The sequence below is a fragment of the Enhydra lutris genome, unplaced genomic scaffold, assembly GCF_002288905.1.
Source record: "Enhydra lutris kenyoni isolate GAN:26980312 unplaced genomic scaffold, ASM228890v2 scaffoldscaffold21, whole genome shotgun sequence".
NCBI lineage: Eukaryota > Metazoa > Chordata > Mammalia > Carnivora > Mustelidae > Enhydra > Enhydra lutris.
The window spans coordinates 11,219,455-11,234,540 of NW_019154105.1; the positions used below are offsets into that span (position 1 = coordinate 11,219,455).

The following is a 15,086-nucleotide window of genomic DNA, read 5'->3' on the forward strand; positions in this document are numbered from 1 at the left end:
AGAAGAGGCTTTATTTTTGCTCTATACATTATCGGCATATAGGTATCTATACATTTCATTTTAAAACAAAACTGACCTTCCACCTCAAGTTTCGGGGGTACTACACTTTCGATATTATCCCAACCTCTTTGTAACAATTCTTTTCAGAAACGGCCCTTTCGCCCCTCGAGTCACGCGCTTCGGGGGCACAGTGCGGGGCGTCGCTCAGCCGGCGTCCCGCGTCTCCGCCCTCCCCAGAGGAAGAGGGGACCCGCTCCGTCCTCCCCGGGCCTCAGTGCCCCGCCGGGGAAAGAGCAGCGGGGCTGTAGTCCCCGGGTCCCCGCGGCCCCTCCCGGTCACCCGGCAGCCCCGCCCCGAGGGCGGAGACCGGGCGGAGCCGCGCGCTCTCCTCCGCCTCCTCCCGACTCGCCGCGGCCCCGGGTGCCGGCGGCGCATGTGCCTGGCGCCCCCTCCCCGGCCCTGGATTCCACTCCCCCTCCGCTCGCGCTGCAGCCGCAGCCGCCTCCAGGCCCCGCGCCGCCTCCGGAGTCCATGGCCGGGACGCGCTGGGTGCTCGGGGCGCTGCTCCGGGGCTGCGGCTGCAACTGCAGCAGCTGCCGGCGCACCGGCGCCGCCTGCCTGCCTTTCTACTCGGCCGCCGGCTCCTTCCCCTCGGGCGTCTCGGGCCGTCGCCGCCTGCTGCTGCTGCTCGGGGCCGCCGCGGCCGCCGCCTCTCACACGCGGGGCCTCCAGACCGGGCCTACGTCCGCCGGGAGGCTGGCGGGGCCTCCCCCCGCGGCCGCCTCCGCCGCAGCCGCGGCCGCGGCTTCTTACCCGGCCCTGCGTGCCCCTCTGCTGTCGCAGTCGCTGGCCGCGGCCGCGGGCCCGGCGCGGAGCTACAGCCAGGTACGTGGGCGCCGCGAGGGCCCGCGCGCAGGACCCTTCCCCGGCCGCGCGCGCGCGCTCGCTCCCGCGCCCCTCTGCCGGCCCCTCGCGTGCACGCCCGGGGATCCGCGGCACGCGCCGCGCAGCCTCCCCCCACCCCCGCCCGCCCAGTCCTCCTATTGGGCCCCAGAACAAGGGACGCTCTCCCAGGCCTCGGGTTTTCTCCTTGTTTTGTTCTCTCGAGTGTCTGGTCGGTTGGGCAGTGTAAGTGTGGCTAGGGGTGAATGTTGAGGCCTTGTTTCCCGCCGGCCCATGGTAGGTTTTGTGAGGCTGTGGGCGCCCCCACCCCGCATCCCTGTCGCTCTCCGCACGCCGCTTGTGAAGTTGGGAGGCCGGACCCGCGGAGGGTTGGGAGTTTCTGTGCGGCCGGAGCGAGAGGCCTAGGCGGCCCCGGCGCGCCTCGAAGCCTGCTGAGGGGAAGGTCCACGCACTGACTGACGTGGGCTGGGTCGGAGGGGAAGGAGGCTCGTGGCCCGCGCTCCCCTCTGTCTCGTGCCGCCGGGGAGAGGCGGGCTGTCCCACTTTGCTGAAGGTCACCCCTGCACTTCCACCTCCTCTAGCAGAAGGACCTTTAGGGCCATGGGTCGCCGCCGACAGGGAGGACAGCGTGGAGACTGATTTGGGGGTGGGGGGGGTGGCTAGAAGAGCGGACGCCTAGAGGTAGGGCCGGGACTTGGGGACCCAGGAGTGTTTTCTGAAGTCAGTGTGCCCTTTAAGAACTCCGATTGCAAATCTTGTGTGCCCTGTAGGAAGCCCTCTTTCCTGCTCGTGAACGTGGTATCTGGGAAGCATCAGCTCACGTTTTCACTACCCACCTCCTGATCTCTCGGATCGTATTTCTCTTAATTCAATTTGGGCTTCTCCTTGAACTTAGGGAAACCGGGAGGCTAATCAGCATGGCTTCTGTCTGCCAGTGGCTGAGCTAATTGATTTGAATCCTGGCCCAATACTTTGTGCTGCCCTTTTCGGTAAAAGCTGGTGATGCGTGTGGAATTCTGGGAAAATGGGGAACGTTACCTTTATTAAAAAACACAGACTATCTCTAATAAGCCTTTGCGAGGTAGCTACTCTCTTGTTTGTTTGGTTTTTTCCTATGAAATCGACTGTAGTGATATCTGTTGAGCCTCTACTAGTGTTAGACACTGTGCTCAGATTTATCATTGACTTCCTAACATTATATGGACGTCTTCTTGAAAACGATGGGAACCTGCAAAGGCATGAAGTACCTCCTTAGCATGATAGATTGCAAGTCGCTTGACTGAGAGCCCGAGTTGTCTTTCCACATTGATTCGTAGTGCTTGTTGCATTTTTATGAAGTAGGGAAAAGACATCTGCTCGAGGTTTCCATTTATCATGGACTCCTTGTAGGTAGAGAGGTAAGTCTTAGTGTAAACTGTGGGATGGTACAAAGGAATATTTTTCTTCAGCCCCAAAGAGTACAAGTCTTAAAACTGCCGTTTTCATTCCTGGTTATGGTTGTAGTGCTGACTGGAATCTTGTTAAATTCCAGTTTTTGCTGAATCTTGTAAAATACAGTTCTTGAGGGATGTCTCGGGCTCTTGTTATCTTACACTACTGCTTTTGCCTCTTAGGATTTTTCCTTTCTCAGTTGGTCTGATTTACCAGTTGACAGACTGCTCTTTCCAAACACCCTGCTCTCTCGATATTTTACCCACTCCGAAATGTCTTTTATTAACTCTTTCTTGCCTACTGGGTGAAGGGGACACATTGAGCTTGACATTCAAGTTCCTCTGTTGTATGGTACCAAGTTCCTTTTGCCAGCTCATCTTCTTTGGCTCCTAATTGTATCCTGCAGTGGAGCCAAATGGGATTATTGCTGTTTTGCAGACAGGCTTTTGTTCATTCATATTGCTTCTTCCCCTCACCTCTCAAACCGGAATGCTTTAGATGTTGTTGTCAAAATTCTGTGCTTCCTTTGAGGCACATCTTATGTCTTGATTCTTCTGTTAGTGTTCTGTTTTGGATTCCTAATAATCTTGTATCTTAATTGTAGCTCATAAAGCATCCTGTCTTGTAATGCTCATCTTAGTCTAGATGATAAGCTCTTTGGGATGAGAGCCTAATACCACACACGGTGAGTAGGAAGCATTCATATTTGTCCAACTGAAGGGACCCTTCTTGTCCTGCCTTAACTAAAACACTATTATTAGGTGTAATTCGGGACCAATAATTTAAAAAACTAGCCCTGGATGAAATTTATGTCCTGCGAAGTCATTGGGATATACCTGCTTGTTGGTTTAGAATGTATAATTTAAGCCAAAAAAGGATGCATTAGATTTGTGAAGTTTATTTCTTGCCTCTGAAATAGTAACTGTTCCCTAAGAATAACATCCAGGGCATTGGTTTGCAGAAATAAACGTGTTCCCAGTAAGGTTGTTCAAAGAAGTATTTTTACTTTTCTTCATTTATCTCGGAAGGAGTCCAAAACTACGTACCTGGAAGACCTCCCGCCTCTCCCTGAGTATGAGTTGGCTTCGTCCAAGTTAGGAGAAGAAGTGGATGATGTTTATCTCATTCGAGCTCAAGGATTGCCCTGGTCGTGCACTATAGAAGACGTGGTTAACTTTTTCTCAGGTATATTCTATGTGTGTTTGAAATACGTAATTCTGTTTGAGTGTGAGGTAGTCTCACAACATGGTAGAAACCAGTTTTCTCCAGAAGTTTTGGTATGTACTTAACCAAACCGCAAAACCAGTTCAGCATAGCTCTTTATGTAACACATACATTTAGAATACAAGATTGCTTAGTGTCAAGTGATGTAATTTCCTTAATAACACTTTTGGAATGTTTACATATCTGTGATTAATTTTTAAGTTCTGTATCTCACTATGATTTTTAATTTTCCTCTTAAAAAGCTTTTAGGGGATGCCTGAGTCACTCAGTCAGCTAACGGTTCAGCTTGATTTCAGCTCGGGTCATGATCTCAGGGTCCTGGGATTGAGCGCCAAGTCTGGCTTCATGCTCAGTGTGGGGAGCCTGCCTGAGGATTCTCTCCCTCTGCTTTCCCCCGCTTGCAGTTTCTCTCTCTCACATAAGTAAATACAATAAATTTTTCAAAAAAGGGTTTTTATTTTTTATTTATTTATTTTTTTAAAGATTTTATTTATTTATTTGACAGAGAGAGATCACAAGTAGGCAGAGAGGCAGGCAGAGAGAGAGGAGGAAGCAGGCTCCCTGCCGAGCAGAGAGCCCGATGTGGGGCTCGATCCCAGGACCCTGGGATCATGACCTGAGCTGAAGGCAGAGGCTTTAACCCAATGAGCCGCCCAGGTGCCCCTATTTGTTTTTTTAAAAAGATTTTATTCATTTATCTGAGAGAGAGCGAGAGTGAGCTGGCACGAGCCAGGAGAGGGGCAGAAGGACAAGCAGACTTCCCTTCCTACAAAGCACAGAGCAGCTGCCTTGGGCTCAGGTCATGATCTCAGGGTCCTGGGATCGAGCTCCACATCAGGCTCCTTGCTGAGTGGGAAGCCTGTTTCTCCCCTGCCTGCCATTCCCCCTGCTTGTGCTTGCTCTCTCTCCCTCTCTCTCTCTCTCTCAAAAAAAAAAAAAAAAAAATTTAAAAAAAAAAAAAAAAAAAAAAGAAAAAGAAAAGAAAATGGAACAGCGTATAGACTACCATCTCATTAGCGTTTGGATGCCTTCAGTGATGGGGGTTTCTGTACGGAATAGGATAGACATTTTGATTCATGCTTTGTTTTGTTGTTGGAATCGGAGGATTGCATTCTCGTGACTTGTATAATTGAGCTAAAAGTTTGGTTTCTGGTTTTGATTTCACTGCCGTACTTTCAGACTGCAGAATCCGCAATGGTGAGAATGGAATACACTTCCTCTTAAACAGAGATGGGAAACGAAGGGGTGATGCCTTAATTGAAATGGAGTCAGAGCAGGATGTGCAAAAAGCCTTAGAAAAGCATCGCATGTACATGGGACAACGATATGTGGAAGGTACGTGAAGTCACGCTCTGGCTTTTATGATCAGAACCTTAGCCTGTACTTTCTTTTTTTTTAAGATTTTATTTATTTGTCAGAGAGAGAGAGAGAGAGAACACAGCAGGCAGAGAGGCAGGCAGAGGCAGAGAGAGAAGCAGGCTCCCCACTGAGCAAAGAGCCCGATGCGGGACTCGATCTTAGGACCCTAGGACCTGAGCCGAAGGCAGCGGCTTAACCCACTGAGCCACCCAGGCATCCCCAGCCTGTACTTTCGAAGGCAGTTTCATTTGATCCTTAGCAATAATGAAGGAGATAGGCGTTATGAATACACCCTTTTACAGGGTATGAAAATGAAACACAGATATAATCTCATTTTCTTATCTATAAAATGAGGATGTTGACCAAGTTTACCTCCCAAGTTGGGATATTTAAATAAGTCACAGCTGGCACACAGTAAATATTCAGTAAATGTCATTTGTTATTTTCTCCAAAGAAGTACATAAAGATTAAAAATACTGGCTTCTCCATTCTTGGATAACCCACTAAGTATGATTTTTCTTTTTTAATGTCTCCTTCCTTTGCTATGGAAATGTGCGTGCTTCTGTGCTTTTTCTTTGCAGTGTATGAGATAAACAATGAAGATGTGGATGCCTTAATGAAGAGCCTGCAGGTGAAGTCCTCACCTGTGGTAAACGATGGTGTGGTTCGTTTGAGAGGACTTCCGTATAGTTGCAATGAGAAAGACATCGTAGACTTCTTTGCAGGTGCTTTTCAGTTATATCATGTTTGGGGCCTCATTTTCTTTTTCCCCTTACTGTTTTCTTTATATCTTAAATGAACCTTTTCCTAGTTAACTGCATGCAATTGTATTAGGTTCTCTAGGGGAGAACTCTTCACTTAGGTTACCAATGTTTATAGATTACATAAGTGTTTTGACCTATTACGCTGACCTTTGGGGAATGTCACATTTCAGAATTACTTCATGCAGGTTTATTTTACTGTTGAGGAAGATAACCTCTTGTAAGAGTGGCCATATTTGTCTAAGAAAGTAACAATTTTTATCATTTAAAAGCATTATTGTCTAGTTCTTAGCTGTGAAAAATGTAACATTAGTAGTGTTGTTAGTCTAAATTCCTGTTTCCCCTACTCCATAATTAATGGCCAAAAAAAAACCTCCCAGAGATTGTGTATTTTAGATGGATTGCATGAATCCTAAATATTCTGGAAATACAGATATGTAGGTGTTATTAGCTTCGCTGCATAATAATTTTCTTTCCCTTAGGCATGTATCCAACTTAGAGACTAGCAAAACAGGCCTTAGGTTATACTAATAAAAAAAAAAATTACTAGTATGTGAATGAATGTATTAATCAAGGATAAAAAAGGCTCCTGTTAGTAGCACTAAATTTGTAATAATTTTTTTGGTGTCCTAGGACTGAATATAGTAGACATCACTTTTGTCATGGACTACAGAGGGAGAAGAAAAACAGGGGAAGCCTATGTGCAGTTTGAAGAACCAGAAATGGCCAACCAAGCCCTATTGAAACATAGGGAAGAAATTGGTAACCGGTGAGTGAAACAGGTTCTAATAACGCTCAAGTACCATACTAACAACATTAGCGGTCATTTATTGTCTAATGCCAGTCCATAGTCACACTTCCCCGATTTTCCATACCAAAATTGTCTTTTCAGAGTTGTGGATCGTTTTTGTTTTGTTTTTTGGAGAGAGAGAACAAGCTAGAGAGCACTGAGCTGGGAGGAGAGGGAGAAGCAGGGTCCCCACAAGCGAGGATCCCGAATAGGGGCTCAATCCCAGGATCCTGGGACCATGACCTGAGCCTGAGGCAGACGCTCAGCTCACTGAGCCACCCAGGTGCCCCCAGAGATGTTTTTTTTTTTTTTCTTTTGCTTCCAGAATCTAGATATGGACCACGCATGGCATTTGATTGTTATATCTATAGTTCTCCTAAACTAGAGCAAGTCTCCTTCACCTGTATATTTTTATTCCCTTTCCCTTTTAAAATGCAGTTAACTTCTGAAGAAACTGAGTCATCCTGTACAATGTCTCATGTTTTATGTTGATCTTGTTGCTTTATGGTGTGACTTTGTTCCTTTGTATCTTCTGTTAATTCCTGAAAATGGGAAGTTAAAGCTGAAGTCTTGGATTGATTTGGGTTAACATTTTGATACAGATAATACACTGTAGGTATTGCTGTACATCACACTGGATGCTTTAGTGTTGGAGCGGTTCATGGTGTCAAATTTGGAGTACTCAATAGTGTCAGATTTTAGATTGTTGTTTTCCTGCTTTCTGGCTGTTTTATTTGGCTCTGCTGAAGTTTTAAAAAAATGAAAAGCTATTATAAAGCCATGTATTTCAGGATCTATGTATAGAGTTGATTCAGGGGTCTTTATTAAATTTTTTTAAAATAAAAATGTGTATGCAAACCACCCTCCTCTCCCATTTTCTTTTAGTACTCTTCACATTTTCTTATAACATGTCTTAGAACAAATAGATTACTGTTATGTTTTTATGTGGGAAGATTATGGCAGTGTATAAATCTCTTCAATAAATTAAGAAGTAGTGCCTATCTAATCTTTACAGATCTGTAAATACAAATGGTTTTTGTAATTTGTGCTTAATAACCTAATTTGGAAAAGCGGTATTGAGAAAAAAACTGGTTTGAGAAGCTTGGATTTAATAGGCAAATCCCACTGCCAAGCAGATAACAAGTCAGGATTGACATTGAGTTCATCGAATTCTCATTGGTGTCTTGTTGAAGTTCTGGGGGATTTTAGCTCCTCATGTCTTCTGACGTTTAATATCTTACACAGATATCATTGATTTTACAGAATTGTCTTGAAAGGCTTTAAGAAATAGTTAACCGACAGTAAAAGACAAAGCCCTTCTTACCAGATATTTTCATGCACACAATTTGTCTTGGCATAGTTGTTCTCACGAAATAAAACAGAACAGAAAATACTCTTCATTAAATGTGTATGAAGAAAGCTGTTGCCTTGGGCAGGAGTGTGGGGGAGATTAAATCCGTGGCCCGTTCTGTTGAGAATACTCTCCAGGGACTAATATCTGTATCTAGTCTTTTTCTCTCATCTGTTATCTTTGGACACTTTGTTTCATAAGCTGTCAGAAATATTATATGTGCATGTTCTATTTTAAATGACTTCAGTGTAAAGTTACTTTGCATTATTTGTGTCTGTTCACTTTTGCTTTGATACAGGTATATAGAGATATTTCCAAGCAGAAGGAATGAAGTCCGAACACATGTTGGTTCTCATAAGGGAAAGAAAATGGCATCTTCTCCTACTGCTAAGTATATAACTGAGCCAGAAATGGTCTTTGAAGAACATGAAGTAAGTGAGGATATTCGACCCATGACAGCTTTTGAAAGTGAGAAGGAAATAGGTAAGGACCTGCATCTTGGTGAGACTTACTGAATCTGTCTTGTATGTTTTGATATTTAAAATATTTTTTACGACCACTTTGTATGGAATTATTAGATTATGGGACCAGGGAATTGAGTTGGAAGATTTATCTGTCTTTGAGTGTAGTATGTACTTAGAATATATGCAGAAGGGCTTAATTATTTCATAAAGGTTTTTATATAACTGTTTTTGTGGATTCCATATGCAAAGCTGCGTGGCACAAATATAATAAAAGAATATAAAATGTCAACATTTAAACTAAGGTGAGAAAAGAATAGTTAGAGAGCTTGAATGTTGACTAAAACTTTTGTTTGCCTCTGTATTTAATTATTCCTCTGATTCCTAACCCCAAAGCCACATGTGGGATCTTTGAAGTTTGATGAATCTTTTTTCAACTCAATGGTGGGTTGCTTGAATGGCTCAGTTGGTTGAGCAGTGGACTCTTGATTTCTGCTCAGGTCATGAATGGGGGTCCTGGGGTTGAGCCCTGCGTTGGGCTCTGAGCTCAGCAGGGAGTCTGCTTCAGGGTTCTCTTTCCCTCTGCCCCCATCCCCACTCTCATGGGTGCACGGTTGCTCTCCCAAATAAATAAAGCTTTAAACCCATGCCATGGAATTCTCCCGTTACCATGTTTATTCTTTTTTTTAAAGTGCCTATAACTCAGAACATTTATTGCCTTTTTCTTTCACTCATAATCATGTTTCCTTCTTTCTGTTTTTATAGAAATATCTGTTTTTATGTAATCCCGTAGTGGTTTGAGGCACTAAATCTTTGCACTAAATCCTCATGGGTGTTCAGGTGATATTTGTTAGGTGGCAGAAATTTCAGAACATTTTTGCTTTTAAAAATAAAGCCCTTCTTCCTTACTGGTTCAGGAAGAATTGAGGATTTTGACATAAAGGGCATAACTAACTATAATCTGTTAATAACTCTTGAAGTTCTTCTTGTTACTGACGGTGCTTTTTGTTCCACTTCTCAGAGTTGCCTAAGGAGATGTCAGAAAAGCTTCCAGAGGCTGCTGACTTTGGGACTGCATCTTCACTGCATTTTGTCCACATGCGAGGACTGCCTTTCCAAGCTAATGCCCAAGACATTATAAACGTGTGTGGCAGTAAGATATCCAATCTTAATAGGTTTGGAACAAAAATCCTAAAATTAAACTTATATTAACTTGGGAAAGATACAGAAGAAAATATCCTAATTCTGAACCATTTTTGTACACTAAAGAGGCAGGAGTCCCCTTTGTTGTGGAAGCTTGTCTTACTTTCTTCAACTGAGAAGTATGGGTTTTATTACATTTGAAGGTCAAATGTATAATGATAAGAGGATTTTGTAGGTACAAAATAATATGATGTAGCTTTAGTATGCAAAGGAAGGAAGTTTGGTTTTTCTTTAAATTGGTTCAACTTAGTCATTTTTGAGTTTAGGAAACTGAGACCCAGAGGGAATTTGTCACGGGGGAGGTATATACTAAGCAAGAATCCCAGTGCTCCTGAGTGCTTAGAAGCTTGTAGCCTTCTTCAGGATTCCCTAATTTTGAGAAAGAAATTTAAAAAATATTTTTATTTTATAACAATGTATGAAAAGAGGGGCACCGGGGTGGCTTAGTTGTTAAGCGTCTGCCTTTGGCTCTGGTTGTGGTCCCAGGGTCCTGGGATTGAGCCCCTCATTGGGCTCCCTGCTTAGCGGGAAGCCTGCTTCTCCCTCTCCCACTCCCTCTGCTTGTGTTCCCTCTCTTGCTGTGTTTCTCTGTCAAATAATAAAATCTCAAAAAAAAAAAAAAATATGAAAAGGAAGGAAAACAACAATAACCATATTGACTTCATGAATTTGAGAACGTATACTTAATTAAGGTAGAACCGAAGCTAGAATCTTCAGTTAGTAGTGGGTCCTCAGAGTTGTCTTTTTCTTTTTCTTTTTTTTTTTTTAAAGATTTTATTTATTTATCTGACAGAGAGACAGAGATCACAAGTAGGCAGAGCAGCAGGCAGAGAGAGATGGGGAAGCAGGCTTCCTGCTGAGCAGAGAGCTCGATAATGGGGCTCAATACCAGGACCCTGGGATCATGACCCGAGCCGAAGGCAGAGGCTTTAACCCACTGAGCCATCCAGGCGCCCCTGTCTTCATTATTTCAAAAAGCCTGATAGGAATCATATCTTAAACCAGACAGAGGTCGCACAATCTCATTAAAGCATTACATTCTATTGCTTTGGTTTGAAATGGTAACCACTCAGTGTTCAGTGTGGTACCTCTGTTCTTGTAGTGCTGGTAAAAAACTGTTGAGCAGGTGCATATCTGATATAAAAATGACTAAGAAATGAAAGATGGGCGCTCTTCAGAAACAGGGAAGGATGTATGTGGGAGGAGTAACAAAAGTGGTCCTTGCTGGCATAGAAAAGTTTGAGCACTCTTGGTGTGTTGTGTATTGTACAGTTTTTTTCTGTGAACAGATAGTTGAAATGTGACCTTGAGTTCTCAGAGGATCAGAAAAGCCAGAAGACATGGTAGATGTGTAACTACTTTGTTGCTTAAAGAGATTTTCTAAGAACAGTGTCTTGGGTGTATCAATCATAGTCTGAAACAAAAATGCAGAGTCTTAGACTGCTAGAAATTGGACCTAGTACCATTATGTTCCTTCTGGCTTCTGTTGTTTAGTTCTTTGCTCCGCTGAAGCCTGTTAGAATCACCATGGAATACAGTTCTAATGGGAAGGCCACTGGAGAAGCGGACGTGCACTTCGATACCCATGAGGACGCTGTTGCAGCTATGCTCAAGGACCGGTCCCATGTTCGTAAGTGCTGCCCATGGTGTTCATTGTCAGTGCTCAGTTTGTCCTCACCTTTCTCTGTTTTGGAGTTTGCCTAGACTTTTTCTTTGGGAAACTGTGCTCTGTTAATACTCCTAAAATAAATGTAAAAAGGATAGAACACTATATTGTAATGAGAAGCATTTGTTTGCTAATTGTCCTGCATATTTCTATGTGGAGGTGGGATATTTTTTTGCTTGTTTTTTAATTTTGTTTTTGTTTTTAATTAGGAAATGGACAAAGGGTTTGACTTGCTGTCTGAACTATGAGAAAATTTATATTATTATTTCTCCGTTTTCACCTTCTTAAAATGAATCTTTTCTTGTCATTCTCAGATCATAGATATATTGAATTGTTCCTGAATTCATGTCCAAAGGGAAAATAAGACTTCCAGGGACTCTAGATAATAAGGTAAATTTCAGAGGTATAATTGTGGGAATTATTTTCACTTGATAAATTAGGCATTAACTCACTAATTTGTAATATGGTGAAAACCCTTTTTTTTTTTTAATATTTTATTTATTTGAGAAAGGCGGGAGGTGTGCATGTTTGCACAGGGCAAGGAGCAGAAGGAGAGGGAGAAGCAGACTCTGTGCTGAGCACAGGGCCCAACGCAGAGCTCCGTCCCATGACCCTGAGATCATGACTGGAGCCCAAATCAAGAGTCGGACGCTCAGCCGACTGTGCTACCCAGGAGCCCCTTAATAATGATCAGACTGATCAAGATAACTCAAGCATCAAAATAAAGAATGAAAATCTCCTGGGAAATAGGATTCATTATGATTGAATAGTGGCTTTGGGTATTTTTCCCATATAGAATCTTTTGGCATCATCTCCAATGTTCATCCTGCTGTGTGCCTAAAAATAATTTTTTACCTTTAATATCTATATATTACGCTGAAAATGTGCTTATATATGCGTTCTTCTTATAAAATTTAAACACATTTCCTTAGTTCCAAGATATTAAAATGTTTAAAATGATAAATTTGATGTGTAAGCCCGATGATTCACAGACCTGTAGCCCTGGGGCAAATAATACATTATATGTTAATAAAACAAACAAAAAAATGATACATTTGAAATTGGGATTTTTCATTATTATCTACACTTAATGTACCACTATCTCTTTCCTAAGAAAGTGTTATGAAAATAGTTGTCTGTCCTAGGAAGTACACAATTTCATAGAGTTAATGTGTGACAAATCTACTGAATGTTTGGATGTCCCCTCCCTTGACTAAATGTTATGTGGTATTTTTTATTTACCCATAAAGTCTTTTAATGTATTATAATCATTTTTCTATTTATAGTGGTGCATTTGAGATAGTTAACTGTAATGATTTATTGGAAATACATGAGGCATTTCTTTACTATAGTTCATAGTTGTATTTGTCATAGGCTGTTTTTGGATATAAAATCCCATAATCTTGTGATGTTAAATATTAGCTAAAATCTATGTAAAATATATTTTGTGCTCAACTCTGAAAATTTGTCTTTATACCAGGATGCAAACAATAATGTCTAATTTTCTTCACTGTAACATAATGGATTTGTCACTAAATGGATTTGCACTAAATCAGAAAAAAAAGTATTGGGGCACTTGGGTAGGTCATTTGGGTAAGTGTCCCCAACTCTTGATAACAGCTCTGGTGTCGATCTCATGGTTTTGAGTTCAAGCCCCTTGTTGGGCTCCACGCTGGGCATGAAGCCCACTTTAAAAAAATTATTAAATTTGTAATTCTAAATGGTCTGGGAAAGAGTATGGTATGGTAACACTTTTTCTTTTATTTATTTACTTTGCACCACTTTTTCATTTTGAGTCCGTGTGCAATATTTTTCTTTTTATTTTCAGGATGAAGCAAGAAGCATTTCATTTGCACATCTTTCTTGGACGTGGAATATAAAGTTCCAGTTTTGTAGCAGCAACTGCTAGAGAAAGGATTTGGGGGTTTTGGGTTAATTGCTTATAAGACAAATTGCATAGTGGACTGTTAAGAAAAGGAAAGATTCAGTTTGGAATTATGAAATAAACCACAAATTTAAAATTTTTGTTTAATCTGTTCAAGATCTGATTTAAAAATCTGGTTTCTGTTATATATGATTAAACAGTTTGTTTTCATAGAAGATGTGTTACCCAATGAAAAGACTACATATTTTTATTCAGTACTGTCCTTGGAAGTCTTTCTCCTGTTTTACAAATGCTCTGTTGGAGGTTTTGTCTTTTTGCCTCTGAATTAAGGCTCTGATGTAAAACTTCTCTGGAATGAAATACTGATTTATTTTAACCAAATACTCACCAAAGCAAGGAAAGGTTTCAGACCTTTGAATCATTAAGGTTTGGCAGAGTAGTTTTAATTTTAGGTGTATTAGATTATTTAGGTAGGAGTAGAAATTAAAAAAAAAGAAAACCAGAAATAAGTACCACAGGTTAGTGAGTGTAAGTGACAACAATTTGGCAGTTTTATGTCTTTAGAAATGTTTGCCTTTCTAAGCCTTGTGCTAAAGGCATTTGACTTTGGTGCCTGTATCCGTAAGAAGAGAATTCTAGTCTTAAAAGTTCTTTGAACACTCACCCCCCAATTTTTTTTTTTGATTGTGGGTAAACCTTAAGGGTGTTTGTTAGTCTCAAACTGTGAAGTGACATGTCAAAACAGTCCTGACTGGTAAGGACGTTAATGGCTTCACTTGAATTTAAACCAGCTCCTGAGAGGAAAAAAAAAAAGTCTGTCTCCTCATTTTGCTTTTTCGGTGGGATAGCACATCCCATATTTTAGAACAAGTAGGGGTGCCTTGCTTAAATAAAAATAGCATTTAATGTATAACTGTGTGAAGGGTTTATGGATAAAGCTGTACTTCTGTCACATTGTGACGGTACCTTCTGCTTTAATATTAAACAGCTTGTTATTTAAATATTGGATCAAAATGGCTGGCTTCAAAATGTAGTCCTTAATAAACTAACTTTACGTGCACCTGTGTAGGAGAATCAAAGTCCTGTATACTTTCTTTGCCTTGTTCCTGTTCTCAGGGTGACGACTGCCACATAGTTACCAGGAGATACAATTCTAGTTCTTAAAATTGAATTAGCCCCGATTTCTGAGAGGTGATATCTGGAAGAGAGATGACGCCTTCTCTCCCTGAATACATAACCATCTCTGATTTCCAGCTAAGATGTGAAATCACTGTACTGTAAGTAGTCAATAAATGAAGACTTCTTTCAGGCTGCAGATTACCTGAGACTATTTATTTTGGAGTGTGTCTATCAACCAAATATATTTTTGTTACATCAAATCCTGGTATGGTATGAGAAGAAATTGTAATTTTTCGTTTGTATTTCTATCATCCCATATGAACATGACTTCATTAAGCATCTAACCAACTTCAGTATTACTAAAGTAGAAATGTGTTCTCATATGGGGCTGAGTATACCAGGCTATCAGAAGGGGTGTCTGTGGCTATGTGATCTATTAGAATATGCTCTTTTCTCTGTTGAGCAGTATGTATCTTATTTGCTATGGAAAAAATCTATAGGGACTGTTGGGATTGGGGTTGGTGAGAAATTAAATCATTTGCAATTATTTTAAAACTAATGAATTTCATTTGTACAGCTCTAGGAAAAGAATGAGAGCAAAATCATCAAGATGTTATGTGGTGGGTAAGCATGAAGGTGGCACGGGTTGTCTTGCCACATTAGTGGCTGAGGGCTCAGTACAAAAGGTGGCCATTCTCGGGAAGTCATCGTATGAATTTGTATACTTTACTCCTTTAGTAGGTGATCACTTATAATTTAGGCTAGTAAATGAATGATTGCTGAGAAGGCAAATGTAGCTACTGGGAAGAGAAGTACATAATAGATTAAAAGTAACCTTTCCATCCAATCAAAAGACATACTTCTGTCTCCCAAAATATGACAAGACTGGGTTGTATAGTAGCTAATGAAAGAAGTAATGATGGTGAATATTTC

At 41.6% G+C, this 15,086-nt stretch overlaps 1 protein-coding gene across 2 annotated transcripts; it reads left to right on the top strand.

Annotated features, from left to right (window-relative positions):
• Nucleotides 1-476: 476 nt before the first annotated feature.
• On the top strand, nt 477-14,354 carry LOC111148950 (G-rich RNA sequence binding factor 1). Of its 2 annotated transcripts, XM_022505785.1 has the most exons (10): nt 477-885; nt 3,363-3,519; nt 4,738-4,893; nt 5,499-5,642; nt 6,312-6,447; nt 8,118-8,302; nt 9,302-9,423; nt 10,978-11,113; nt 11,464-11,539; nt 12,978-14,354. In XM_022505785.1, the coding sequence occupies exons 1-9, from the start codon at nt 532-534 to the stop codon at nt 11,511-11,513; spliced, it is 1,440 nt and encodes a 479-aa protein (XP_022361493.1). In that variant the 5' UTR covers nt 477-531; the 3' UTR covers nt 11,514-11,539; nt 12,978-14,354. The 2 variants fall into 2 exon arrangements, with proteins under 2 accessions (XP_022361493.1, XP_022361492.1); XM_022505784.1 differs by lacking the exons at nt 11,464-11,539; nt 12,978-14,354 and having other exon boundaries at nt 10,978-11,233.
• The last annotated feature ends 732 nt before the right edge of the window (nt 14,355-15,086 follow it).

Bases quoted from the DNA above. Each gene is read 5' to 3' on its own strand.
- LOC111148950 (XM_022505784.1), top strand. From the start codon at position 532: ATGGCCGGGACGCGCTGGGTGCTCGGGGCGCTGCTCCGGGGCTGCGGC. The intron at 3,520-4,737 runs GTATATTCTATG...CCGTACTTTCAG, and splicing joins CGTGGTTAACTTTTTCTCAG to ACTGCAGAATCCGCAATGGT. The intron at 6,448-8,117 runs GTGAGTGAAACA...GCTTTGATACAG, and splicing joins AGGGAAGAAATTGGTAACCG to GTATATAGAGATATTTCCAA.